The 25,749-nt window shown below is 48.5% G+C and overlaps 3 protein-coding genes across 3 annotated transcripts; 1 reads left to right on the top strand and 2 right to left on the bottom strand.

Annotated features, from left to right (window-relative positions):
* Positions 1-24: 24 nt before the first annotated feature.
* LOC127774544 (protein NRT1/ PTR FAMILY 3.1-like) lies at positions 25-2,501 on the bottom strand. The gene is made up of 3 exons (XM_052300803.1): positions 2,099-2,501; positions 1,196-2,009; positions 25-1,122 (listed from the first exon to the last, which is right to left on the bottom strand). Exons 1-3 carry the CDS (start codon positions 2,178-2,180, stop codon positions 162-164), a joined length of 1,857 nt encoding a protein of 618 aa, XP_052156763.1. The 5' UTR covers positions 2,181-2,501; the 3' UTR covers positions 25-161.
* Positions 2,502-9,762: 7,261 nt separating this feature from the next.
* LOC127772507 (protein NRT1/ PTR FAMILY 3.1-like) lies at positions 9,763-14,108 on the top strand. The gene is made up of 3 exons (XM_052298434.1): positions 9,763-10,029; positions 12,062-12,854; positions 12,934-14,108. Exons 1-3 carry the CDS (start codon positions 9,933-9,935, stop codon positions 13,838-13,840), a joined length of 1,797 nt encoding a protein of 598 aa, XP_052154394.1. The 5' UTR covers positions 9,763-9,932; the 3' UTR covers positions 13,841-14,108.
* A 116-nt stretch (positions 14,109-14,224) lies between these two features.
* On the bottom strand, positions 14,225-16,339 carry LOC127772508 (protein NRT1/ PTR FAMILY 3.1-like). Its single transcript, XM_052298435.1, has 3 exons — positions 16,205-16,339; positions 15,283-16,072; positions 14,225-15,151 (listed from the first exon to the last, which is right to left on the bottom strand). The coding sequence occupies exons 1-3, from the start codon at positions 16,287-16,289 to the stop codon at positions 14,227-14,229; spliced, it is 1,800 nt and encodes a 599-aa protein (XP_052154395.1). The 5' UTR covers positions 16,290-16,339; the 3' UTR covers positions 14,225-14,226.
* Positions 16,340-25,749: the final 9,410 nt, after the last annotated feature.

Raw genomic sequence — 25,749 nt, 5'->3', positions numbered from 1 at the left:
AAATTTGACCATGTTTATAGAAAAATTTAGCGACACTTAAAATATCAAATTAGTTTTATTAAACCTAACATGGAGCACGACGGCTGAGAGAGGGGGAGCTCGGCACTAACAGTTGCCTCCCAGTGAAAAAAATCACACCCCCAAAATCTCTAAAAACATCTCTATGGGAGCGTTACATCCGATAGTAGCAGAGGCTGAAGCTCTACATCTTTTACATCGCTTCCTTTCTCATCTCTCTCCCCTGCATTCTCCTGATCATCAACTATGTCATTTCTCTCCCCTGTGCTCACTCCATCGACTGTTTCTAGCTTCTTGTAGGTGTACAGCTTGGCGCAGATGACGAAGTAGACGACGTTGATCACCTGCAGCGTCACCACGAGCCAGTAGTAGCGGTCCAGCCTCCCCCGGTTGAGGTTGTCCTGGAGCCACTCCCCTTCGCCTCTGGTCCTCTCGTGCACCACCGTCACCAGCAGCGTGCCCATGTAGCTCCCCGCCGACATGGTCAGCCAGTACAGCGCCGCCGCCGTGCTCCGCATGCCCTCGGGCGCCTGGTCGTACAGGAACTCCATGCGGCCGACGTCCATGAACGCGTCGGCCGCGCCGTGGATGGCGTACTGCGGCGCCATCCAGAGCACGCTCATCGGCACGGTGGCGCCGGGCTCGTCGAGGAGGCCGTGGCTCGCCGCGGCGCGCCGCCTCCTCCCCTCGACGGCCGCCGCCACGGCGTTGCTCACGGCGCTGATGGCGAGGCCAACGCCCGTGCGCTGGAGGTGCGTGATCCCGGCGGGGTGCCCCGTGAGGCGGCGCAGCCGGGGCACCAGCGCGCGGTCGTAGAGCGCCAGGGTGGCGAGCATGGCGACGTTGGAGAAGATCAGCATGGACGCCGGCGGTATCTCCAGGCTCGCCGTGACGCGCCTGTCCATGGTGCGCGCCTGCTGGATGGCGAAGCTGTGGTTGTGCGAGGCCGACGTGACCAGCAGGATCCCCGCGGCCCAGATGGGCAGCATGCGGATGATCGACTTGAGCTCCTCCACCCGGTGCACCGTCGACAGCCGCCACGGCCGTGCGCCGCCGCCTCCCTCCATGTCGCCGTCAGTGACAACCGCAGCCCGGTCAAAAAATCTTAAAAAGATAAATCACACACATGCATAGATAATTTAGAGTTGGAGAGTTGATGTGAAACACGGGGACCTACGTGAGCTGGTTGGTGTGGAGCAGCCGGCCGGTGGTGGAGACGCCGGCGTCGAGCTCCTTGTCGTCGTGAAGGAGGCCAGGATCGTCCGGCACGGCCACGTTTCTCTTCCGGAAAGCCGCGACGGCGACCTGGGCCAGCCGCGTCAGCGGGCTGCCACCGGGAGCCATCTTGACGTAGAGCGGGTAGCCCGCCACGAACGCGGTAACCGCGGCGAGCATGGCGATGGTCGGGACGCCGAGCCCCCACCCCCACCCCACGTTCTCCTGGATGTACACCACCGCCGTCACGGCCACCAGCTTGGCGAGCTCAACGCCGAAGAAGTAGAGGTTGAAGAAGCTCCACCTCGGCGCGCTGGCCTCGCCGGGTCGCCGCCGCGGTGGCTTGCCCAGCTCGAACTGGTCGGCGCCGAACGCCATGACGCACGGCCGCGTGCCGCCGGTGCCGACGGACGTGCAGAGCAGAGACAGGTAGAGGACGAGCAGCTGCCACGGGGTCGCGCGCTGGCAAGCTTCCCCTGCCACGGCCACGGCCTCGCCGCGGCACGGCGGCGGGCGCAGCGATGGCACGAGCGCCGACACGGTGAGGCCGACCATGCCGAGCTGGTACGCCACCGAGCCCGCGGCGATGGTCCAGAACCTGCCGGCGAAGGAGTCGGCGATGAGGCCGCCGACGATCGGTGTGAGGTTGGACGCGCCGTGGAAGTTGGTGAGCGTGTTGGACGCCTCCACCAGCGGCAGGTGCATCTCCGCCGTCAGGTACGTGATCAGGTTGGCATTGAACCCGATCGTCGCGAACCGGTCGCAGAAATCGTTCGCTGCACCGCACAAATTAATCTGAGATCTCACCTCAGCATTCATCCACAAGAACAAAATGGGTAGCAACATTGCAAGAAGAACACCTCACCGAGAATGAACGGCATGGTCTTGATGCCGCCCTGCTGCGGCATCTGCTCGCCGGCATCGTCGTTGCTCTCCTCTTCCGACATTGCTGGAATCCGTCAAGCAGAAGCTCTGGAGAGTGGAGATCCCTCGGCGATGAAACAGGGATTTTTTTTTTCTCTAAGAGAAGATCACGCTTTAACATTGCCTTGGTTAATGCCTCCCCTGATTCCGTTCGTTCTGGTCACATTTCTCTACGCCTGGTCCTTTTTTTTCTTCAGTTCTTTTGTTTATTGTTAGTTGCTTTGGTTTCAGGAATGGCAGATAGTACTACATCGATTCACATCTCTGGGTGCAGATAAATTTCAAGAAATCAGCATCATAATTGACCTCTTAGCTGTCAGTCCAAGTAGGTTGCTACTACTTGATACTCCCTCTATTTCAAAATATAAGAGATTTTTTTATATAATATGTTCTAACTTTTTGTTCATATTCATACTATAATATGTCATATCCACCTAAAATTTTTTATATTTTGGAGCGAAGGGAGTAGCTTCCATCAACATAAAGTCACGGACTAAAACTGAGAGATACTCCATCCATAAAAAAAAATAAATGTGTCGTATCCTAATATGAGGTTGGCTTTTTTAAGACGAATGGACTATATTAGAAAGAGGACATATCTGGTGAAAACGAGCTAAGTGTTGTAAATTCGTGAAAATCATACCTAAAAGCTTCGTAAATTCATGAAAAAAAATACTAGATATAGGTGTAGATATGAAATACATTCTCATCAAATCTCAACTCCAAACTCAATTTCGTTTAAGAGAAAAAAAAGGACAAATTTCGAGTGAATAGTGTCATGTTCTATTCACCCAAAATTTATCTTTTTTTGTTACTCCTAAATAAAGTTGAGTTTGAACTTGAAATTTGGTGAGAATGTATTTCATATCTACACCTATCTCTAGTATTTTTTTCCATGAATTTATAAAACTTTTAGGTATGATTTTCACGAGTTTTCAACACTTAGCTCGTTTTCACCGGATATGTCCCCTATTATGATGTAGCTACATGTTCAACAAAGTGGAGCTTCTTAACCCATATTTCCTGATGACCTACATGATCAGGCGACTGACAACAACAACAAAAAGAAAGGTCCTTCTGATTTTGCTATACGTAGTAGCTATACCTATGCAACCAAATGCGCTAGAATCATTTGAAACAGCAAGCCAGTAATCGTTACCTTCCAGCATTCCAGAGCACCGGGGTTGTGGGAAACGCACTTGTTCTCGCTGTTAGTTGCTCCTACTGGTCGTAGGCTCGTAGTGGTTGAGTCTAGTGGTTGCTAAAACGTGTCAAATCTGGTATTGGCCTCGTCACTTAATTTGGTAGTCAACTCTTCCCCTCCAAGGTATTGCATCGTACGTATTGCTGATACTACGGGTCCAAACTAATATGCGTTATACGTATAGGGGCTGTCATTACACGGTGTCCCATTTTGGACATACCAGCTGAGTAGCAGATATGGATGGGCAGAAAAAGACCGAACCGAAAGACCGAGACCAAGACCGAAAAAATCGAGACCGAGAAATTCGGTCATCAATTCGGCCCTAGGTAGTGAAAAACCAAATTTTGTTCGGTCAATTCGGTTGGTCTCCTCAGATAACCGAATAGACCGAAAAGACTGAATTATCAAAAAATGTCTAAATACAACCTACAATCCACTATGTTTAATAGGATTAAACTCTAATTTTCACATCCCTACTTCTTCTAGGCATGCAACCTAATAAGAGTCTTTATTCATAAGTGCTTACAAATTTTTTTTGTGATTTTTGTGTTGAAAATTTCCATTATTTCTTTGCATATATGAAAATATTGTTAAATTTTGGTCAGGACCGAGACCGAGACCGAATTTGTCGGTCCTGATATTTTTTCGCTGAAATTCGGTCTTCACTTGTCAAAGACCGAAAAGACCAAAGATCGAGACCGAAATTTTCAGTTAGACCGAATGCCCACCCCTAGTAGCATATGTGGTACCCCATCGATGCCCTACGACATCAGGCATGATGCTCAAGTATCAACCTGATATCTATGAGGTACCATACTTGCTTCGTGATGGAGCTGGATCTAAATGAGATCATTATTGTCAGCGCAATACTATTGTTACTAACTCACCACTGCCATTGTGCCTCCTCCTCAACCTCCTTCTCCTCCTTTTCCACTGCCTCCTCCTTCCGCCTCTTCCTTGCAGTCCCTGTCCCTGTTCCGGTGCAGCGACGGTTGCCAAGAAATAACTGCAATGCCACGATGACAACAAGGTGAAGGTGATCCTTCTCTCCATTGGCGCCGCACCAGGTAGTCCCTACCACTTTGCTTCCTACTTCCTAGACACGTAAAATGTCTACGGTGACTAATAATCTGTTATGACGCCGAAAAGATCAAGACTCAGTCCGCGTCATCTCCCTCGCCGTCTTCCAGGAGGCCAACCTCATCCACCTCTACACCCTTATCCTACACTACATCCCTAACATCTCCGGTGCCATCAAGGACTCGCTCAAATCCGCTTGTCCACCGTGCACCCGCCGTCTTGCCACCACCATGGCGCTAACATCCGGAATTAAGGATATCGCTTGTGGATGCAGAGATGGGACCCTGTCCCTTAGCATTTCTGTATACATATACTCCCTCCATTTTCATTTAATTTTAACTAATATTATTACAACTTTAACTAATAAGACATGCACTCTTCCAAAACTATTCTCTCAGGGAAGGATTCATATTTCTAGACCCGTGTAACACACATATATATTTGTATTTTTCCAGTCACATGCAACAAAACGCAGAGTTATTATCTTGAGTGAGGCATGAACCTGTCTAAACTCATTTAACTCATTTTATGGATAGAGTACATCCTAATTACACTCCTATTAATCTCGGTATAACCTAGATTATACCGAATATCATGCACTAGGTTTTCTAGTTTGGAATTAATAAATATGTTGCCGTACCTTACTCTCAGCTTAGTATATTATTAATTTAGTTCCGAAATTTGAAATTAAAATTAAATAGGTTGCCGTACCGTACTCTTCATTTGGTACAAGTCATTAAACTTCGTAAAGTCAACATGACTAAAATTTAATATTTATAATATCAATATCAATAGCATATACTTTCTCTGTTTTACAGTGTAAGACTTTCTAGCATTGCCCACATACATATAAATGTTAATGAATCTAAACATACACATATGTCTAGATTTATTAACATCTAAATGAATATGAGCAATGCTAGAAAGTCTTACATTTTGAAACGGAGAAAGTATAATACATGGGTTAGACACTAATGTTTCTTTTTTTTTTAATTCGAACATTTTTACGGTACTTGGTACTCCTTCCATCTACTTTTCATAGTTATATTTCATTTGGCACAATGACCAAGGATAAGTAATTCTACTTATCATCCATTTAAACATGATCCTAGTTATTCTTCGTAAACAAGCGATTCATTAATATTTGCATTTCTCAATGCCCATGTAACCAATCTTATGTTGAAGAATGGAGAGTCACTCATTAAATCCGAGAAAGTCATTAAGAGGATAGGTGGTTGGATTGAAATATACCTATCAAAAGTAATTTTTTCAGATTTGAAATATGTTTATCAAAAGTAGATGGAGGGAGTAGATGGAGGGAGTATTGCTTTTGTGCTTCCAGGGCACCAGAAATATTCTCCTGATCCTCCCCTGTGGTGCTCCATATATAGCACATTTTCTTATAGGCCATGTTTGATTAATTGCTAAGAGGAGAGATTGGAGGAGATTTATTTTATACCTATTATGGTGTAGAATTATTTACTCTCAATCTTCTTCAAACCAAACAAGGCCGTAGTGGATACATTTGGCGGGTTATTAAAAAAACATTTGGCGGCGTTCTTGCCTAGGTTTGGGGAAATTTTTGCGTGTTTTTACCATGGAATTTTTTAAATGAAGCAATGCATTTCTTAGGATTTTTTCTTCTCTGGCCAGGCTTTTGCTGTCGCTATAAATGTAGCCAAATGAGCATATTATATATATGCAAAAAATAAAGAAAGAAAGAAGGAAAATTCAGCGAAAAGCCTACCAGTAGGAGCATCACTGAGTGCTAATGCGCAGCCGCTTGAATCTAATGATGTTAGGATATATATAGTGGCTTCTATCAACTAGCTAGTGTTGACAACAAATGCCTCTCGATCATCCGTTTTGGAGTGCTTGTTAATATTTGAGGCACTGCACACCAACTGTGCTATCCCTGTACCACAATGGACCATTACATGATTGAATGATTGTACCGGCCTAACTGATCAGTGTAGTAGACATTTCTTCGGTTCTGACTTGCTGCACTTTTACTGTGCTTAACCAAAAAAAAAAGAGTATAATCTTCTGCTGTTCAAGAAACCAGTGGATGAGAACCGGTGAGAGTGAGATAGGTTCAGGGTTTAATTTTAGAGGAATTTGCAAGCTGAGGTTTACTTAATTATTTACGGAATTGTTTTACAGATTATTTGCTCCATGTTTAAAATATATATTATAAGAAAAAAATTTCTATTGTATTATTTAAACGACTTTTTTAAGTTATTTGTTAAATTTATTTATCAAAAATATTCAATTTATCCATATAATTAAATAGATAATCGGTAGCAATAATCTACTCAACAATCTGTTTCAAAATCTGGACCAAGATGTGCTTCAGAGAGTAGTATACCTTCCGTTCCAAAATAAGTCTATTTATGGAATTTTTTTTTCAACGTGTGACCGTTCGTCTTATTTAAAAAACTGTTATGATTATATTTTTATTGTTATTAGATGATTAAATATGAATATTACTTTATGTGTGACTTATTTTTTTATTTTTTTCATAAATTTTTTAAATAAGACATTGTTGATAATTTATCTGTTGTGTTAGACAAAACAACCAAAAAGAACTTATTTTGGGATGAGGGTGTACTTGGTACGTACTGCAGCAGAAATATCTCTGCCTCTCACTCACATATACCCCAATCGGCAACAAACTTGAAGTAAAGGGGTTGACCCTTGCAATTCTTCTCAATCGCCGGAAGTGGCACCTAGAGGCAGGACATGATGCACAGGACCATGTAGCAAGTTACCGGCAACTGACAGAGGAAGCAAGTAGCAATAGTGTCCCGTCTCATTTCTGCCAGAGTGGCTAGCAGACCAGCAGAAAAGATCACAATCTCTGCTATCTGCTGCAGACCTGCAGTGGTGGTGCTGCAACTGCGCTAGCTGCTCACTGCTCACTGCTCACTGCACGCCGAGCCGTCGCCGTCGACGGTGACGGTAGTGACGCCCGGTAGCTTGTGGATTTCTGTCACTCGTAATCACGCTGATCAGTTAAGGATTTAGGGAAAAAGAAAAGCTGATAACGCTAACAAATCAGACAAAACAGTTTCCTAAAAAACGTTATCCTAATTGTACAGGAGTGCGAGATCACTCATGTTCACATGAGAATTGTAGTCCTAGGGCATGGTCATATTTTACTTCTCCATTAAGCCTTTCATAATGCTTCTACGTGGAGCGTTACCTAGTTGTTGAATGTTGATGTGGAGGAAAAAAAAGAGGTGGGTCCTGTGCCCTTGCAAGGTTTGCGCCTCCTAGCTAGGGTCCGGGTTCCTCACGCCCGAAAAAGAAAGTGCGTGTGGTCCCCTCTCTGTTGCTACTCCCAAATCTTCCCCATTCTTCCCCGCCAACCTGCGCCGCCATTGCCAAGATCCGAGCGGGCTTGGAGCTCGCCGGCGACGCTGCCGAGTGCCGACGAGGAAGGGGAGAAGCCGAAGGACGTGAAAAAGCGGCGGGGGCAGGTCGGGTTGCGGCAAAGGCAAGGGAGGAATGGGCGGAGAGGAATGAGCGAGGAGAGGACTAGGGCGAGGAGGTAGACCCACTCCGGCGAGCTTACTCGATTCGTCGCCAGGGAAACTTGATGCAGTGACGCTGGTGAGCTCGTCGCTGTCCCCCGCTCCTGCGCCGCCAACCTCGTTGCCATATCCCGCTCCTGTGCCACTGACCTCGTCGTCATCTCCCGCTCCGCGTCACGGACCTCGTCGTCGTCCTCGCGCTTCGCTCCGCTTCGCCAAGTTCGTCGCCGTCCTCCGCTCCCACGCCGTGGAGACGAGACCGAGGACACCATCGCCGCGTCCATGGCCTCCACGGCACCGTGGATCTGTCGTCGCCCCCCCCCCCCCCCCCCTTCGCCACTCGCGCGGTGCCGGATTCGTCGTTGAGCCACCGCCAGGATTGGAGGGGCCCAGTGAGCTCTCACGCCGCCGCTGTCGCCTTCCGAGCCGCCAGTTGGGAGGAGCCGCCGGCTTCGCTGTTTGTGGTGGATTGGGGAACAGAGAGATTGAGGGAGGGGGAGAAATTTTATACTAGTTTTTAGATTTTAGGGTGTTTAGTGCTAAATTTTATATGATATGTAGTTTGAAAACATGTGAGGACTAAAATAGAAGATGACAGGAAAAAGCTAAGGGGCTGTTTGGATGCTATACTAAGTTTGCCACCATTCACCATACTATTTGTGCCACACTTGCCTAAGTTGTGGCTTACAAAAAGTGAGCCACACCTTAGCTAGCAAAATTGGATTGTGCCACACTTTGTTGAGTTGATGACATGTGGGGCCCAAATAGATAAGAAGGAATCTTGCCACAAGTGTGGCTATGAACCAAACAATATACTAACTTGGTCAAACTTGCCGAACATGAGGTATGGTAACCTTTGGCAAACTTTAGGAGCAAACCAAACAACCCCTTAGGGGTTGTCTGGGAGAGGAGGTGTGACCTTAACCTGAGGTTTGTCATTTTGGGTAGCTTACACTGTGAGTGCCCCTAGTATGATTGTGATATGTAATGATGTCAAAAGTAACAAAAGGAAAATAAATACATTTACTTAAAGAAAAAAAGAAAAAAAAACATCTTTGCCTTTGGTTGTAGTTGAACTTGAGAGTTGAGACTTTTTTTTTAACAAAAAGCGGCAAAAGACTTACCGAATATATTAGAAGCAGTAGAAACAAAATTGTTCACAGTACAATCAAAAGCCAAAGGCCAAGGGCCAAAAGACAGAGGAAGCAACTAAAACAGCTATTGCTATGGATATAAACTCCACAGATACATTGACTCGTAATCCCTTTAAGGCTATCACATGGGCCTTTTGGAAAGAGCTATTCACTTATAATTTCCTGTATCAAGAAAGCCACCTGGTTTTCGTTTAGCCAAATATGTTGGAAAATTCTAAGGTTACGTTGAAGCCAAACATTCCACCAAGTTATGATCAGATCTCCAAGGATCCTCTATTCCTCTTCCTCTTAGTTACTGGTGAGATGTGACACAACATATCCCACCACTTGAGAGTTGAGACTAATCTTGAGCAAATGATTAGACATGCTGATTGCGCATTTCCTGCAAGATTTGCAAAGTGATATTGACTATAAATCAGACAACATGTAATGAGATAATCCATATGGATCAGAAATAAAAAACCGTTAGTACTTGCTTATAGTGGAGAGATTTGATGCCGTTCGATTCTGACTACTCTGCAGTGGATGCTGAGCCTCAATGGCGTCGCATCTCAATCATCAAGTGGTGGTGGAGCCTGTTCTTTCCCAGGGACATTTCAGGGCACGGCCATATCTCTGAAGCTCCAAAATCCAATAGTCTCAACCTCGCGCGAGCCCTTTATAAAAAGCATCTCCATTTCTCACACGCTACTGAAAGCTCATTGCTCCTGGGTAGAGAGAGAGAGAGAGAGAGAGAGAGAGAGAGAGCAGAGGCTGCTGCAACTGTGAAGCTTCACCTGCAGAGGAGGAGGGAGAAGAACAATGGCGGAGGATGGAAGAGGAGAGGAGAAGGCCGTGGACGTGGTGGCGGTGAAGAAGCCGAAGCAGGGAGGCTTCAGGACCATGCCGTTCATCCTAGGTAATCTGATTTTAGTATCTTTGCTTCACAAATGCTGCTTCTTTTCTTTGCGTGATCAGGCTCACATGATCACATCAGAACATGAATGATTAGATCATTAAAATTAGTAGTTTGGCAAAGATTGATCCAAAAGATTTTTGTTTAATTCCATCTCGGTGTTCTTGGGGATCTTGGGCTAGCTGGATACCACCAGGCTGCAGCTGCATAGAGTAGGAATTAATTCTGAGGTCATGTAATCAAACAAGGTGTCTACTAGTCAAAACGACATTCGAAGACAAATTGCACGGTTCCATGAGCTTGTAGGAAACGAAATGACGTTTTCTTTGGACTGACGCCCAAGAACCCGACCTGTCGAACAGCATCAAGGATCATCTTTACGCATAGCCCAAGTCCTAAAAATGCCAAACAGTAGCTCTCATGTGGTTGCGACCTTGTAAAAAAACGATATCACTACTGTTGCTACGTGCAGAATCAGAATCAGATCTATGGCAAAGCTTTCACGACCACTAAATTCAAGCAGCCTATTTTGTCAAATATCCAAATATCCTTTTACTCGTATATATGAAGGGCTAAAACTTTTTTGAGGGAAATGAAGGGCTAAAACTGTAACAAAGTTTCCCTTGTTTTGAATTGCTACTTAACTACTTTTTTTTTTTAACTAGGGCTGGAAAAGGCCCCATTTCTATACTTAACTACTGTATAAGAGAAGGAATCTCCAGATATTTGTGATGAATATAAAAAGAGCTCGACAATTAGGTATGAGTACATGACACCCTTCACCAGAAACAAACACGAGAATGATAGAATATACATACGAGCTCGACACCTCCCTTTATATATATATATATAATTCTGAGTTTATCAGGTTTGCATTTTCTATCAAGGGACTGAGAGCAAATTTTCCACAAACTTTTTAATAAAACAATGAAACATTTCTATCAAACATTTGACGGCTTGGCGAAAAAAAATACAGACATTTTTTCACACAGAATGAGTACTAAAGTATAGTGGAACGGAAATTTCAGTATGCATTACTTTGCAGTGTAGGTTCAAACTTAGCTATCTAAAAGAATATAGCGTTTTCTCAAAGAGGATTTTTACCATCCAACAGTACCTGACGGTATCAAATCGTGGCCGTTGGATCGAGCAGATCCAACAGCTGACGGAATTAGGTACCGCCAGGTACCACTTCTGCCTCTGATTTGGTACTTCGCGGTGAATAGAGGTGGAGGGGCAAGAATGTAATTTCGCGTGCGGATGGATAGAGCTAGAGGTGTGCGCCGTCTCCTTCCCAGCCATCGTGCCGCATCTCCTCCGCCACCAGCTCCTCCTTTGTCGGCGCCTCCTCCGTTGCGTCACCGCCCTTGCTGCCACCACCTCCTCCACAAGTGCTGCTTTGCTACCGCCGTGGCTGCCACCTTCTTCACCGGCGCCTACTCCGCGGTCGCCATCTCCTCCTCCTCCTCCATCGCGGTGTCGCCTCCACCACCCCCGCCGCCATCTCCTCCTCCGCTATTTTTCCTCATGATCGTACCCCTCTGAAATTGAACGGTTCGATTTTTTTGGTACCTACAGGTACCGGTATCAGGAGGTACAAATTGCTGGACCGTAAAAATGCTATTTCTCAAAAGGGAAATGGTATTCTTACCACTGTTTTCAATTGTGATTTTGTCCTCATGTGTTTTTAACCGAAACTTGTGTTCGCCCTTATTCCATTCAGAGAGAACTTAACGCCTTAACGGTGTTAAAAAAGCATGTCAAAATGAGCAAAGTCCATTGCAAGCTTATATTTTCCCTAATTTCTTAAGTCGAATATGGAGTGATTTTACATACTTTGGTACCTCCGACAGTACAATGTATGAAAATTTACAATAAAATTTTTTGTAGCTAGCTCTTAATAACTCTCAAGAAACCGTAAATTTCTCCTTTTCTAAACAGGGACTAGAGGAGGAAATTGTTGTGTTTATTTTAGAACTGGCTCTCAACAATTTTTGAAGTTGTAACATTTCCCGCCATCCCTCACCGAATGCAGCGAACGACTTCTGCGACCGGCTCGCGAATGTGGGGTTCAGCTCCAACCTGATCACGTACCTCACCCTGCAGCTGCACCTCCCCCTCGTCGACGCCTCCAACACGCTGACCAACTTCCACGGCACCGCCAACCTCACCCCGCTCGTCGGCGGCCTCATCGCCGACTCCTTCGCCGGCAGGTTCTGGACCATCACGTTCGGCTCCGTCATCTACCAGCTCGGCATGGTCTTCCTCACCCTCTCCGCCGCGCTCCCCTCGCTCCGCCCGCCGCCCTGCGCCAAGCACGCCGCCGACTGCCAGCGCGCCTCGTCCTCCCAGATCGCCGTGCTCTACGCCTCGCTGCTCTTCACCTCCATCGGCACCGGCGGCACGCGCCCCTGCGTCATGGCGTTCGGCGCCGACCAGCTCGAGCTCGACGCGGGCGCGCGCGGGCGCCGCGGGCGCAAGGGGCCCAAGTGGAGCTTCTTCAACCTCTACTTCTTCGGCATCGAGCTCGCCAAGCTCACCGCCGTCACCGTCATCGTGTACATCCAGGAGAACGTCGGGTGGGGGTGGGGCCTCGGCGTGCCCACCATCGCCATGTTCGCCGCCGTGATCGCCTTCGTGTCCGGCTACTCGATGTACGTCAAGATGCCTCCCGCCGGCAGCCCCCTGGTCCGGCTGGCGCAGGTCGCAGCCGCCGCCTTCAAGAAGAGGAAAGCCGTCATGCCGGAGCCAAGCCGCCTCTACGAGGACAAGGTGCTCGACGCCGGCATCTCCACCACCGGCCGTCTTCTCCACACCGATCAGCTAAAGTAAGTTGAACTCCTATAGCAAGCGGCGAACAGGCGATGCGATTAGGGGCTAATTAATCAACTGTTTGTTCTTGCAAAGGTTCTTTGACAAGGCGGCCATTATCACGGACGGCGACGTGCTGCCGTCCGGCGAGCCGAAGCTGTGGCGGCTGTCGACGGTGCACCGCGTCGAGGAGCTCAAGTCGATCCTCCGCATGCTGCCCATCTGGGCGGCGGGCATCCTGCTGGTGACCTCGGCGTCGCACAACAGCAGCTTCGCGATCCAGCAGGCGCGCACCATGGACCGCGACATCACGCCGCACTTCAAGATCCCACCGGCCTCCATGCTCATCTTCACCAACCTCGCCATGCTGCTCACCCTCGCCTTCTACGACCGCGTCCTCGTCCGCGTGCTCCGCCGCTTCACGGGCCACCCAAACGGCATCACCCACCTCCAGCGCGCCGGCGTGGGCATGACCATTGCCATGCTCGCCAACGCGGTGGCCGCGGTCGTGGAGAGTCGCCGCAAGTCCGTGGCCGCGGCGAGCGGCATGCTCGACGCGCCCAAGGGCAGCTCGCTGCCCATCAGCGTCTTCTGGCTGGTGCCGCAGTACGCCATCCACGGCGTCGCCGACGCCTTCATGGACGTCGGCCGCATGGAGTTCCTCTACGACCAGGCGCCGGAGAGCATGCGGAGCACCGCGGCGGCGCTCTACTGGCTCACCATGTCGATCGGCAGCTACCTAGGCACGCTGCTCGTCACCATCATCCACGCCAAGACGCAGCGGAGCGGGCAGTGGCTGCAGGACAACCTCAACCGAGCCAAGCTGGACAGCTACTACTGGCTCGTCTTCGGCTTGCAGGGGCTCAACCTCATCTACTACTTCGTCTGCGTCAGGTACTACACCTTCAAGCCATTGGAGACGGTGAAACCTGAGGAGGAGCTCGAGCTCTACCGTGGAAATGGCAACGAGGGCGATGGCAAGAAAGGAGGAACCTTGAAGTAGAATGTGCGTTTCAATCCCCTTGCCGGATTGGAACAGAATAATATGTTCACTTTTACTACATAGATGGTTTATGCTTTGATCTCACCATATAAATTGCCGAGATTTTATGAACTCTCTGGCAAATAGAAGAACGTATTTTTGTGTGTCATATATTCAAGAACAAGAAGTGTATATGCCCATGTCCTCAAAGGATTTTCTCTGTTTGATCAGTGTTTACATAAACAAGTAAAATATCAAGGCGAGATGTATCAATTTATCCCGGAAAAAAATAATTTCTGATCGTATGCCAGAAAAATATTTGATTGAATATGAACTCGCTAAAAGAAAGATAGCTCTGACCAAATTACTTCACTGATGTCAATTAGTCACTCCCTAATTATGCTAGCTTACAACACCCCATTTCTTGACGCAACAACACAACCAGCAGAGAGCTCAGTCTTTCCTTCTGCACTCCCGGCAACATCTCGCCGCCGTTGCGCCTCGTCTCCGGCGTCCACCTCGAACGACTTCAAGGTGTAAAAATGGAAGCAAACGAAGTAGTAGGCGAGGTTGAGCACCAAGAGGAAGGTGACGAGCCAGTAGTAGTAGTCCAGCCTCCCCCTGTTGATGTTGTCCTGGAGCCACTCCCCTCTGCTGGCGCTCTGCACCACCGTGACCAGCACCGTGCCCAGGTAGTTGCCGAGGGAGCCGGCGACCCAGAACAGCGCCGCCGCCGAGCTCCGCATGCTCTCCGGCGACTGGTCGTAGAGGAACTCCATGTGCCCCACCGTGGCGAGCGCGTCGCCCACGCCGTGGAGCGCGTACTGCGGGACAAGCCAGAACACGCTGACCGGCACGACGGCGCCGGGGGTGTCGATCAGGCCGTGCTCGGCCGCCGCAGCGCGCCGCTTGGCCTCGACGAGCGCGCCGGCGAGGACGCCCAGCGCAGCGACCGCGAAGCCGGCGCCCATGCGCTGGAAGTAGGTGATGCCCGACCGCCGGCCGGTGTAGCGGCGCGCCACGGGGACGAAGACGCGGTCGTAGAGCGCGAGGCTGACGAGCATGGTCAGCGTGGTGAAGATGATCATGGTCGCCGGCGGGATCTGGAAGCGCGGCGTGAGGTGGCGGTCCATGGTGCGCGCCTGCTGGATGGCGAAGGTGAAGTTGTGCGACCCGGCGGCGATGGCCGTGATGCTGGCCGCCCACAGCGGCAGCATGCGGACGATGGACTTGAGCTCCTCCACGCGGTGCACCGTCGACACCCGCCACAGGTTCGGCTCGCCGGAGCCGGCGATGTCCCCCGCCGTCACGATCGCCGCTCGATCCAAGAACCTTCACGTGGTGGGGCAAGTTAAGTACGCGCGGGAAACACGTTATTAACTCTCTGACACGTTGAATTGCGTCAAAATAAACAACGAACCACATGTAAAGGACACAGAGATCGATGCATTGAAAATGCTTGCCTGAGCTGGTCGGAGTGGAGCAGCCTCCCGTCGGCGGCGATGGCGGCGTCCAGCTCCTTGTTGTGGTAGAGCTCGCCGGAGTCGTCAGGCACGGGCACCTTGATCTTCTTGAACGCGGCGACGACGACCTGCACAAGCCGCTTGAAGGGGCTCCCTTCGGGCTTCACCTTCACGTAGAGCGGGTACCCGACGACGAAGGATAGCACGGAGACGAACATGGCGATGGCCGGGATCCCGAACCCCCACCCCCACCCCACGGTCTCCTGGATGTACACCACCACCGTCACGGCGAGCAGCACGGCGAGCCCCATGCTGAAGAAGTAGAGGTTGAAGTAGCTCCACTTCTGCTCGCCGCCGGGGCGCCTCCCGCCGAGGCCGAACTGGTCGGCGCCGAACGCCACCACGCACGGCCGGATGCCGCCGGACCCGAGCGCGGTGCAGAGCAGCGACAGGTACAGCATGGCGAGCTGCCCGCCGTCCGCGCGCTGGCACGGGGCCGCGGCGCCGCCGCCGCCGCACGGCGCGGGGCGGAGGGCAGGGACGAGAGCGGACACGACGAGGCCGAGCATGCCGATCTGGTACAGCACGCCGCCGCCGGCGATGGTCCAGAAGCGGCCGGCGAAGGAGTCGGCGGCGATCGCGCCCAGCACCGGGGTGAACGCCGCCGTGCCGGTGAAGTTGGTGAGGAGGTTCGAGGCCTCCACCAGCGGCAGGTGCAGCTGCTGTGTCAGGTACGTGATCATGTTCGCGTTGAATCCGACCGTGGCGAACCTGTCGCACACCTCGTTCGCTGCATTGACAGAGTAGTGTACTCTCAGAACACGAATCGAACACTTGAGATGCAGTACTTGCACTGAACGAAAATTCCATCAAGAACCAAACCAAGATATGGAAGTGTAAACGAGGTTACGAGGAGGATCACCTAGTATGAATGGCAATGTCTTGAAGCCACCCTGCTTCGTCTTCTTGGGCGACCCATTTTCGTCAGCCACCGCTGCAGCCGCCATTGTCGACGATGCGAATCCTCCTTACCAGTTACCGCGGTGTACGTACTGAATCACGAGCGGTGATGTACTAGTAGCCGATCACACAATTCAACAGCTGTGGTCTATGGATAAGTAAACTAGATACTGGAGTGACCCATGTTGTCTTTCGGCACATGGCAAGACAGCAAGTGGCAACATATTTAGACTGCAACAGTGTAAGCTTCGGGTGGGTCAGTGAACTAACCCGGCGTGGCTGGTATTGGGATTTGGGAACAGCGAAGCACGAAGGAACGGAGATGCACAAAGACAACAGACCAAGCGGCGTGACTGCGTGAGTGAGTGCAGGACGGAGCTCCCGGTGGGGAAGGAAATTATACGGGACCTAGTTCAGAGCAATAGATCTCGCAAATCCTACTTGTTTAATGAAAGACTTCGACTAGCAGTCGGCAGCAGCAAGTCAATTCGTCTTCTATCGAAGTCCGGTAGTAGTACAGGCTAGGGGCCCAGTGGTCCACCAACATGGCAAACATGTTGTGTAATGTTAAACAAGGACGAGTTGAGTTGTGGGCTTGTGGCAAGGGGTAACATTAGGCAACAACCAAACATGCCCTCAGTGACTCCTCTCCGAGTGACTCATGATAATTTGTCATTAAGTCTTGGCACATACAACTGCATCCAAATTTCCAAACCCTTCTCACCAAGACAGCTAGAGCTACAAGATATGCAGCTGTTTCTGAATGATTTCTCCCCCAATTCAGAGTCACGGTCACCTGACCAAAGAGCTCTGTCCCCTTGCAAACAACGCTCCACCTCGAATGCATATCAGCTGTTAACCTTTTTTTTTTAGAATGGTGCTGTTAACCTTTCATGAGACATTATGTGCTTTAGCTTTGAGAGACAGATATTAAACACTAATGCCAATATGGCAATATGATGAAGAAAAAATGGATTGACTCTCCCCATTGTGACCTATGCCCTCCGCAATGCCCTGCCTTTGAAACAGCAGATCACAGTCTGGCCAGATGTCAACCAGGAACATACTTATGGAAGAAATTAGGGCTCAACGACCTCGCTAACAGCTCAGAATCAATAGTGTGTTTCCAACAAGATACTTCCTCCATTTAAGATTATAAGATGTTCGGTTAAAGTCAAACTGGTGTCGTCAAGGTTCACGGTGTTTGCGGATCCGACGAGGCGAGGTCAGGGACAACGTCTTAGCGGCGGAGGAGGAGCGAGGTAGCGGCGGTGCTCGAGACCCCTCACTCCACTTGCGGTAGCAACTGAGGAGAGGAGAACGGGGAGACGTCGCCCAAAGCAGGAGGCGCACCGGCGGCGAGGGACAACAGTGCTACGTGGCAGCGGGAGGAGGAAAACTCGTTGCCGAGGTCATCGCATGTGCCCACGTCCATGGCCACCGCCTTGTCTGCTGTGCGCGGGGGCTAGCCCTTCCCTGGTGTAGTCTCGCTCGCCGGCAGCTGTCACGCGCCCCTCCGCAATACCGACGTCCACGCCATTTCCACCGTCCACTGCCTGCGTCCATGGCCGCCGCCTTGTCCGCCGCGCGCCAGGAGGCGGTGGCCCCTTCCTCGGGGCAGCCTAGCTTGTCGGCGGCTGCTGCCCGTACCTCCGCAACACCGACTTTCGCGCCGTTTCCGCAACGACATCAATGCCGCTATCTTCCCCTACTTCGCGCGGTGGCGCCAAGCGTTTGGCAAGAGAGGAATAGAGGTGGTGACTAGTGAGGAGAGGGGAAGTAGTCACTGACGCGTGAACATGCTGACTCAGCTGCCACATCAACTAAAACCGGAGACAATACCACCGAAAATGCTGCACGCCGGGTGCCCGAGTGTCCGAACAAAAAATCGGACACCTCGGACCACGTACTAAGTATTTTAAATAGCTTTAAAATGATTTTTCTCCTAAACTAATTATCCAATCTACGATCCGATCACGCCGTTGTATTCGTTGCAATTAAATCTTTATAACAAGACCACACATGATTATATTTCGACAAAAAAATATTTTAGCTTTTTTATTGATATTTTTTTAGAATGCTGCATATGGTTCTTTTGATGTTTCAATCAATAGTTTTACGATGTTTCAGCTAGTGTACTCGTGATGTTTCACTATGTACGGATCAAATGTTGCAGTGGATTTTGATATTATGGAAGCGTCGTTACAACAAATCACCCATATATTTTGAAAACTCTCTATTAAAGGAATTTATTTTCTTTTTTTTGTTCCACAAAAAATATTTCACCTAATGTACTCACAATGTTTCACTATATATAGATCGAATATTGCAGTGAACTAAAACATTCCATTGCAACAAAAAAAACCCACATATTTTAGAAACCCCATATTAAGGAAATTCGTTTCATTTTTTGTTCCATAAAAAAATGTTTCACCTAGTGTCCTCACAATGTTTCACTATGTATGGATCAAATGTTGTAGTGAACTAAAATATTCTTTCGCTACTTGCTGAAACATTATTTTTATATAAGGTGAAACAACATCCGATTTAAACGAGTGAAACATTTTCGCTCTACTTAGTGAAACAATTCCGATATACCTGGTGGAACATCGTGTTACATTTAAAAATAATTCAATAATAAGCTAATTTTTTTTCGTCGGAATATATCCATGTGTGGTCTTGTTTTGAAGATTTAATTTCAACGAATTTAATGGTACAATCGGATCATGATTTGGATAAGTAATTTAAGAGAAAAATTAGTTTTAAAGTAGTTTTGCACATAAATCGGGTGCTGACATCAGCGCCCGATTTCCCCAGCCCGAATCGGGCAACCGATCCATAGGCGCGTCCCAATGCCACCGAGAGATTAGTTTGCACTGATTTTATAAGTTGAGAGATATATTGTATGTGATTTTTCGGTTGAGGGATGATTTTGTAATTCGGTACCAAGATGAGGGATCTTCGGTGTACTTTTCCGAACAAAATTGACCATGCTTAGGGGCAGCGGACCATGTCCAGGCCCAGTTCTTTCCGGAAAGACAGGGAGAGCCCATGTAACGTTCCCCATAATCTCATCCGCGACGCGGCCCATATGCCCAAAAGGCCCAAGAAACAGAGTTTTGGTGTGGGAAAAAGTACACCGAAGGTCCCTCAACTTGTTAGCGAGATACAAAATCGTCCCCTAACTGTAAAACCGGACATCCGACGTCCCCCAATTTACAAAACCGGTCACAACAGATCCCTCAGCGGTTTTGACCCCGGTTTGGTCCCACGTGGCGCCTGACTCAGCGTGGGACCCATGTGGGCCCCACATGTCAGATAGACCACGTCACCACCCTTTCTCTTTTTCCCCTGTTCTCTCCCTTCCTCTCTCCTTTTTCCTCAAGGCATGGATGGCGGCAGCATCTTCGACGTGGCGTGGAGGAGGGCCGGCGTGGCCGGCGGCTGACGGGGAAGGTGTGGCGTGGAGAGGAGGGCCGATGGGACGGGCGGAGCCGCCGATGGCTGCCGTCGCGCGGGGAGGGGTGCGGCGGTCGTCGTCAGGGTGAGGCGGCAATGCACGGTGGCGCGGGCGGCGCGGCAGAGGGGAGGGCCGGCGGCTAGCGAAGAAGGAGCACGACGGAGAGGAGGTCCAAGGGCCGATGCAGCGGCAGCAGCTTCATCGGCGCGGCGGGGAAGAGGGTCGACGCGGCCAACGGCGGAGAGGAGATCTAGCTATCGCCGTAGCTGCTGATGGAGATGGCGAGGCGGCCACTAGCAGCTCCGGCCGGCGGTGGTGGTTCTCCCACTGCCAGTAGCCGGTCCGGGGCTCCACTCGATCCAACCGACTTGGGGCTCCACTCGATCCAACCGACTTACTCCAACTAGCTCATGCAACACATGCACGTGCTAGCATAGCACAAAGCCTTGGCTAACTAACTAACTAATTAATCATGCATGCTGTTAGAGTGCGCAGCCCGGCCCGTGGGCCACCCAGGTCACATTGCGCACTCTAACAGCATGCATGATTAATTAGTTAGTTAGTTAGCCAAGGCTTTGTGCTATGCTAGCACGTGCATGTGTTGCATGAGCTAGTTGGAGCAAGTCGGTTGGATCGAGTGGAGCATGCATGTGGTTACTCCACCACAGGCCTAATCGGAGCCACAACTTTAGGTCCTGGGCCTACACAACCCAAAAGACTAGTCTATTGGGTGAGGACCGTCCCCACCTTTTAAGTCGTGCTCCCCCATCATCAATTACCGATGTGGGACCAAACCCAACACATGCAGCGTTGGCGATGCCGTCGTGCGTGACGGTCAGCCTGATGGCGTCGTCGTTCTTGGTGAGGCAGCACGCGAACACCACCGACTCCCGGTCGTCGGGGCCGCCGAGGAAGACGGCGACGATCTGGGTCCCCACCTTCTGGTCGCCTTGGTTCCTCGCTGCCGTCGTCTCTTCTCTTGTTGATATCTTGGTCAGCAACTGGAAGCTGGCGCCGCCCCTCCAGAACGGGCGGTCGGTGAAGATGCCGACGGTGCACGGGGCAAGCTCTAGCACCTTGTGGTTGAGCTCGCGGCAATGGTGCTCGCGGGCACCCCGTCGAACCCGGCGTGCTCCGGTAAGTTGTCGACGAAGGAGACGACGACGAGCAGCAGCACCAGCCATCGGCTTCGTCACCGGCGACAACCTCAGCGTCCCGCTACGCTGCGCCTGCCCCTCGCTGCCGCAGGTCGCAGTGGTGGTGGCCGCGGCACTCGACGCGCGTCACGGCATGACCTGCCCAAGAGGAGAGAAGTGAGAGAGGGAGAGAGAGGAGGAAGGGAGGGATGACGTGGCATCCTGACATGTAGAGTCCACGCTGAGTCAGCCACCATGTAAGACAAAACCGGGGTCAAAACCACCGAAGGACCAATTGTGACCGGTTTTATAAGTTGAGGGACGCCGGATGTCCGGTTTTACGGTTGAGGGACGATTTTGTATCTGACTAACAAGTTGAGGGACCTTGCGTGCACTTTTTCCTTTGGTGTGTGCCACCCCCGCCACACCGTCACCCGTGCATGTGCGTCGCGATCGCAGCCACGCAGAATGCAACGCCCCCGGCTATGTACCCCCGGGGCCGGGGCTACGTGCCTACGTGGCCGCGTGGTCGACGCTAGCCGCCGAACCAGAAGGAAGGGAGGGACGAAAGGGTGGTGTGGTAAGCGCTGCATATGCCCCAGCGAGCTAGGCAGCGAGTGATACGGGGATCGGTCCCAAGACGAGATCACGTCGTCACGAGTGAGATTTGACAGGGAAAGCTTTGGACCAGCTATAGCCTGCCTGCCGTGTCTCGTACTCTCGGTACGTCGAGTGTGCATACCGTGACGAATCACAACTTCACAAGTACTGCTGCTGATACTGAGGTATGATGGGTATTTCGGAGATGATCGTCGTCTCATCGCATCTGCTCCGATGTATGCATTGATTATCTTGTGGATGATCACCTGATTAATTATCTGTATGCAAACAAACTCTCTAGACTAGGTGAAACCCCGCGCATTGCTGCGGGAATTTAGTATGTTAAAAAAAATAACGTGCAAGATAGTTAGATAACATCAGATTAAGTAAATTAATGTGATTTATGATAATTTAAACTTAAATAGTAGAATGGTGATTCAAACGTAAAAAGTAAGGTGGTATGACTTTATGGAAGAAGAAAAGTAGGGATATAGTTTGGACCGTAGATTAATCATCTAAAGGTTAAAAACAATTGATGTGATACGACTTAATTAGAGGAAAAAAGGAGAAAGATAATTTGGACCATAGATTAATCATTTAAGCACTAACTAAATGAGGATGAACTATATAAGTATATAGGATATCATAAAATATAATAAAGATATACATTGAAACATTATGTGAATTATGTTGTATGATAATTTAACATGTTTGTATTTGAAAAGCTCCTAAATTATAAAAACTATAAAGATATAGCATGTTTGCATGATATTTAAACATGATGATTGTTAGTAGATGATGATGTGGCATCTTGTTAATTAGTGGATGATGATGTGGCATCTTTGCATGTTAAGCTTAGGGAGTTAGTGGGGGATAACTTTATAGTAAAATAGGATTAGCATAATTATTTAAAATCATCGCATGCGGGAATATTGTATGACATGTCAAATAAAATTTAAGATGTGTTTCATTTGTATCTAAATGACTTTGACAATTATTTATTTTTTACTATAAGTAATTTGCACCATAGAGAGCTTTTTATGGCTTGAGGAAAAAAAGACATAAAAACCTTAATTATCTGCTATCGATATAGATAAGGCATAAACTCTCAAATGCTTTTAAGAAGACTAATCATCAACCCATGTGTTGCATAGATATTACACCTATATTATAAATATTAAAATTTCAAATTCATATGCTAAATACGCTGGGCATTTTTTTTAATCATATCGGTTAGATTATAAAGAAGAGGCTGCATCAGCTACAACATGGTAATTGTTAATTACAAATTTTTGTATTTTAAATTGTCATAAAATTTCTGAACTTCATAGTTAATAAATATCGAGATGTACCCTGTTAGGAGTCATAATAATATTTTTTTCATGTTTTTATAAATTCAAAAGTCAAAATTAATCACTACCGTATATTAGAGTATTGTCAAGTGTAAATTAGTTTTAAGAGAAAATTGTATCTTGGGCCTGTTTTATTACTGTAGTTGCAACTTGAACTAGGTGTAAACCAAACTTTTCATTTTGGGCCAGGTTTCTCTATATGTTGGTTCAATTTGGACCCTCTTCTTCTTCCTCAAAGACTCTCTCTCTCTATAGCTCAAAGCACGGTAGTGTAGCTCGAGCAGGAGCAACACACAAAGAGCAAAAGCTTGGCTCATATGTAATTGAGGTTGAGCATAAGTGCATGACTCATCTCCTTTCAAATTCCTTCACATTACTGATCAAGCAACTCAACCTTCCGAAGAACTCGAAGGATAGTTTGTATTTCTAATTTTCAACTAGCACATTGAATTGGCGAGAAGCTCAAGCTCAATGATAGTGTCGGATGACTAGAGCTTTAGGATGGGAATAGCTAGGGTCGATCTATTTATCCACTAAATCTATTCATAAATTTGTCTTAATAGATTTTTAGGGCCGCTCCAAAAATATAAATGGATCGAACAGATCAAAACATTAGAACCTAGATTTAAGGGGTTCAACCCAAAATACTTCACATGCATAAATGTTTCAAAAATTTGTACAAAGTTGCTTCTCTATATAATAATTCATTCCTACAAAATTCAACTAAATTTAACAAGTTTTCATAGTGTGAACACGAGTTTAAAAATTTTGGGTCCGAGTTTTACACACATGTAACTAGAATTTTTGGGTATCAGTGATGCATCGTGGGCCCCACATGTATAAAGGGCTCAAAATTTACACAAAGTTGCTTCTCTGTGCAATAAATTATCCCACCGAAATTCGACTGAATTTGATAAGTTGTTATAGTGTGAACGCGAGTTTAAAAATTTTAGGTCCGAGTTTTACATATATGTAATAAGAGTTTTTTTTCTACTAGAAATATAGCCGATCCATTTAGATATCTATGGATAACCTATTGATATAATGGACTCGTGATGGATTGATCCTATTAAATCATAGATCAACGAACTCACTTAAAACGGTTTAGGTTCAATCCATATCCTAACCATTCCCATCCTGGCTCGAGCTAGCATGCCTCCGCATGCGTTGCCTGCACTCGAGCTCCATCTCCACGCGTGCTGCCTACACTCAGAGCTCAAGCTCAGCTTTGATGGGCGGCTGCGCTGGGATGGCTTGCACTTCTCTTCTGAATGCGCTACTCCTGATTGAGAAGAGGTCTTGAGCTGTCCGCAACAGAGATGGGAGAAATGGAGCTGGAGGAAGAATAGAGCTCAAATTGAAACGTTGTATAAATATACCCGGTCCAAAGTGAAAAAGGTTAATTTACCCTTGGTCTAAATTGCAACATTGGTAAGAAAGATGGCCCAAGATGCAATAAAAATACCGAGATGTACTTTCAATAGCCTGACAATCTTCTGGCACATATGTCTAACAATCTTCTTGTCATGTCAGCGATACAGGTGCGGGTCCTATAAAACAACCTGCATCTATATTAGGAGATATATGTGCCAGTTGTTTCCTCTATGCGGTATCTAAAATCAGACCCACCACACCTAGTGGTCAGGTGCCTGTTGGTGGGACCCAGTTTGATGTAGTTAGTTTATATATAGAACCGGCACATATAACTTCTCAAATGTGCCGATTCTATAATTTGATTGCTCACGTGGATAAAAAAGACATGCTTATATGTGCCGTTGAGAGTGAACCGGCATATATAACGACACCCCAATTAGGGATTCTATAGTAGTGCTTGTTTGGAGTCACAGTTATATTTTTCTTATTTTCAGAAAAGTTTAAAAAAATCGGAAATAATCACTACCATGTGTTCGATCAGTGTCAGATAGATACACGGACATATATTTGTTTGCGAAAATGTTCTTTAACTGTAAATTGTTTTGAAAGCCACACGAGCAAAACTTTCCTGAATGTTAAGTTGTAAACAAACATATGCCCAATTTCTAAACTGCTACGAAGGTCTAGTTCTTTTCTTCAATTCCAGCATTCAACTTTCTCATTTTTGTTAACATGCTTTCAAAATGTTAAATGATACATTATTAAAAAAATATTTAAAAGTTGTTTAAGAAAACAAATAAATTTGTTTTTTTAACTTTATAATAGTTAATACTTAATTAATTATGTGATAATAAGCTTTTTTATTTCGTGTGTGCCGTAATATTTGTCATGTAAAGAACGCGGCCTGAAATGTTAGGCAACGGCGCGCCACACATCTGGGCCTTCTCCACTTCTCCCCACACGGATCGGGGCACTTGGCCAGGCAACCACATCTGCACGAACTCAAGCCTACCACGCCTGTAAAAATACCCTCCCTTCAAAAGCCGTTTCGGTTTCTCCGACCGAGCCACCCACCCAAGCCATCCCGCTTGACGCCTGTAACACTCACGTCTGAAAAAGCCGTTCAAAAAGCCACACTTCGGTCGTCTTCCCCGCCCCCCCCCCCCCCCCCCCCCCCCCCCCCCAAAACCACGTAACCCCACCTATACGCCGGGTCGCGCCGCTCGTGGGGGCACGTACGCACGCACGCACTGTCCCACAACACGATCCAATCCACCTCGTTGGCACATGCACGAACCGCACCGCGCGCGCGGGTGCCGTGAGCTCACCCCGGACGCCACCAGTTTTGTCCCGGCCCGATCGCGCGCGCGGGTGCCGTGAGCTCACCCCGGACGCCACCAGTTTTGTCCCGGCCCGATCGCGCTCCCGCGACAGCGATGCGCGTTTCCTTGGAGCCGCACCCGCGTGTGTACGTACTCCACTACTCCAGTCCAGCGGCAACGCGCGGCGCGCGGAGAGGCCTCGGTTAATCCCACCAGGCCACCACCACCTCCGCGCTATCCTCTCGTTTGCGGCCGGCGCGCGA

Source organism: Oryza glaberrima, chromosome 5 (assembly GCF_000147395.1).
Source record: "Oryza glaberrima chromosome 5, OglaRS2, whole genome shotgun sequence".
Taxonomy (NCBI): Eukaryota; Viridiplantae; Streptophyta; class Magnoliopsida; order Poales; family Poaceae; genus Oryza; species Oryza glaberrima.
The sequence above is the reverse complement of the archived record's forward strand: the minus strand, read 5'-3'. Positions and strand labels throughout refer to the sequence as shown.

What these genes read in the sequence shown, in the direction of transcription:
- LOC127774544 (XM_052300803.1), bottom strand. Translation starts at nt 2,180, where the DNA reads ATGTCGGAAGAGGAGAGCAACGACGATGCCGGCGAGCAGATGCCGCAG. An exon ending in GACCATGCCGTTCATTCTCG is followed by an intron (nt 2,010 to 2,098) that starts GTGAGGTGTTCT and finishes TGTGCGGTGCAG; the next exon opens with CGAACGATTTCTGCGACCGG. An exon ending in CTCCACACCAACCAGCTCAC is followed by an intron (nt 1,123 to 1,195) that starts GTAGGTCCCCGT and finishes TATCTTTTTAAG; the next exon opens with ATTTTTTGACCGGGCTGCGG.
- LOC127772507 (XM_052298434.1), top strand. Translation starts at nt 9,933, where the DNA reads ATGGCGGAGGATGGAAGAGGAGAGGAGAAGGCCGTGGACGTGGTGGCG. An exon ending in GACCATGCCGTTCATCCTAG is followed by an intron (nt 10,030 to 12,061) that starts GTAATCTGATTT and finishes CACCGAATGCAG; the next exon opens with CGAACGACTTCTGCGACCGG. An exon ending in CTCCACACCGATCAGCTAAA is followed by an intron (nt 12,855 to 12,933) that starts GTAAGTTGAACT and finishes GTTCTTGCAAAG; the next exon opens with GTTCTTTGACAAGGCGGCCA.
- LOC127772508 (XM_052298435.1), bottom strand. Translation starts at nt 16,289, where the DNA reads ATGGCGGCTGCAGCGGTGGCTGACGAAAATGGGTCGCCCAAGAAGACG. An exon ending in GACATTGCCATTCATACTAG is followed by an intron (nt 16,073 to 16,204) that starts GTGATCCTCCTC and finishes CTGTCAATGCAG; the next exon opens with CGAACGAGGTGTGCGACAGG. An exon ending in CTCCACTCCGACCAGCTCAG is followed by an intron (nt 15,152 to 15,282) that starts GCAAGCATTTTC and finishes CACCACGTGAAG; the next exon opens with GTTCTTGGATCGAGCGGCGA.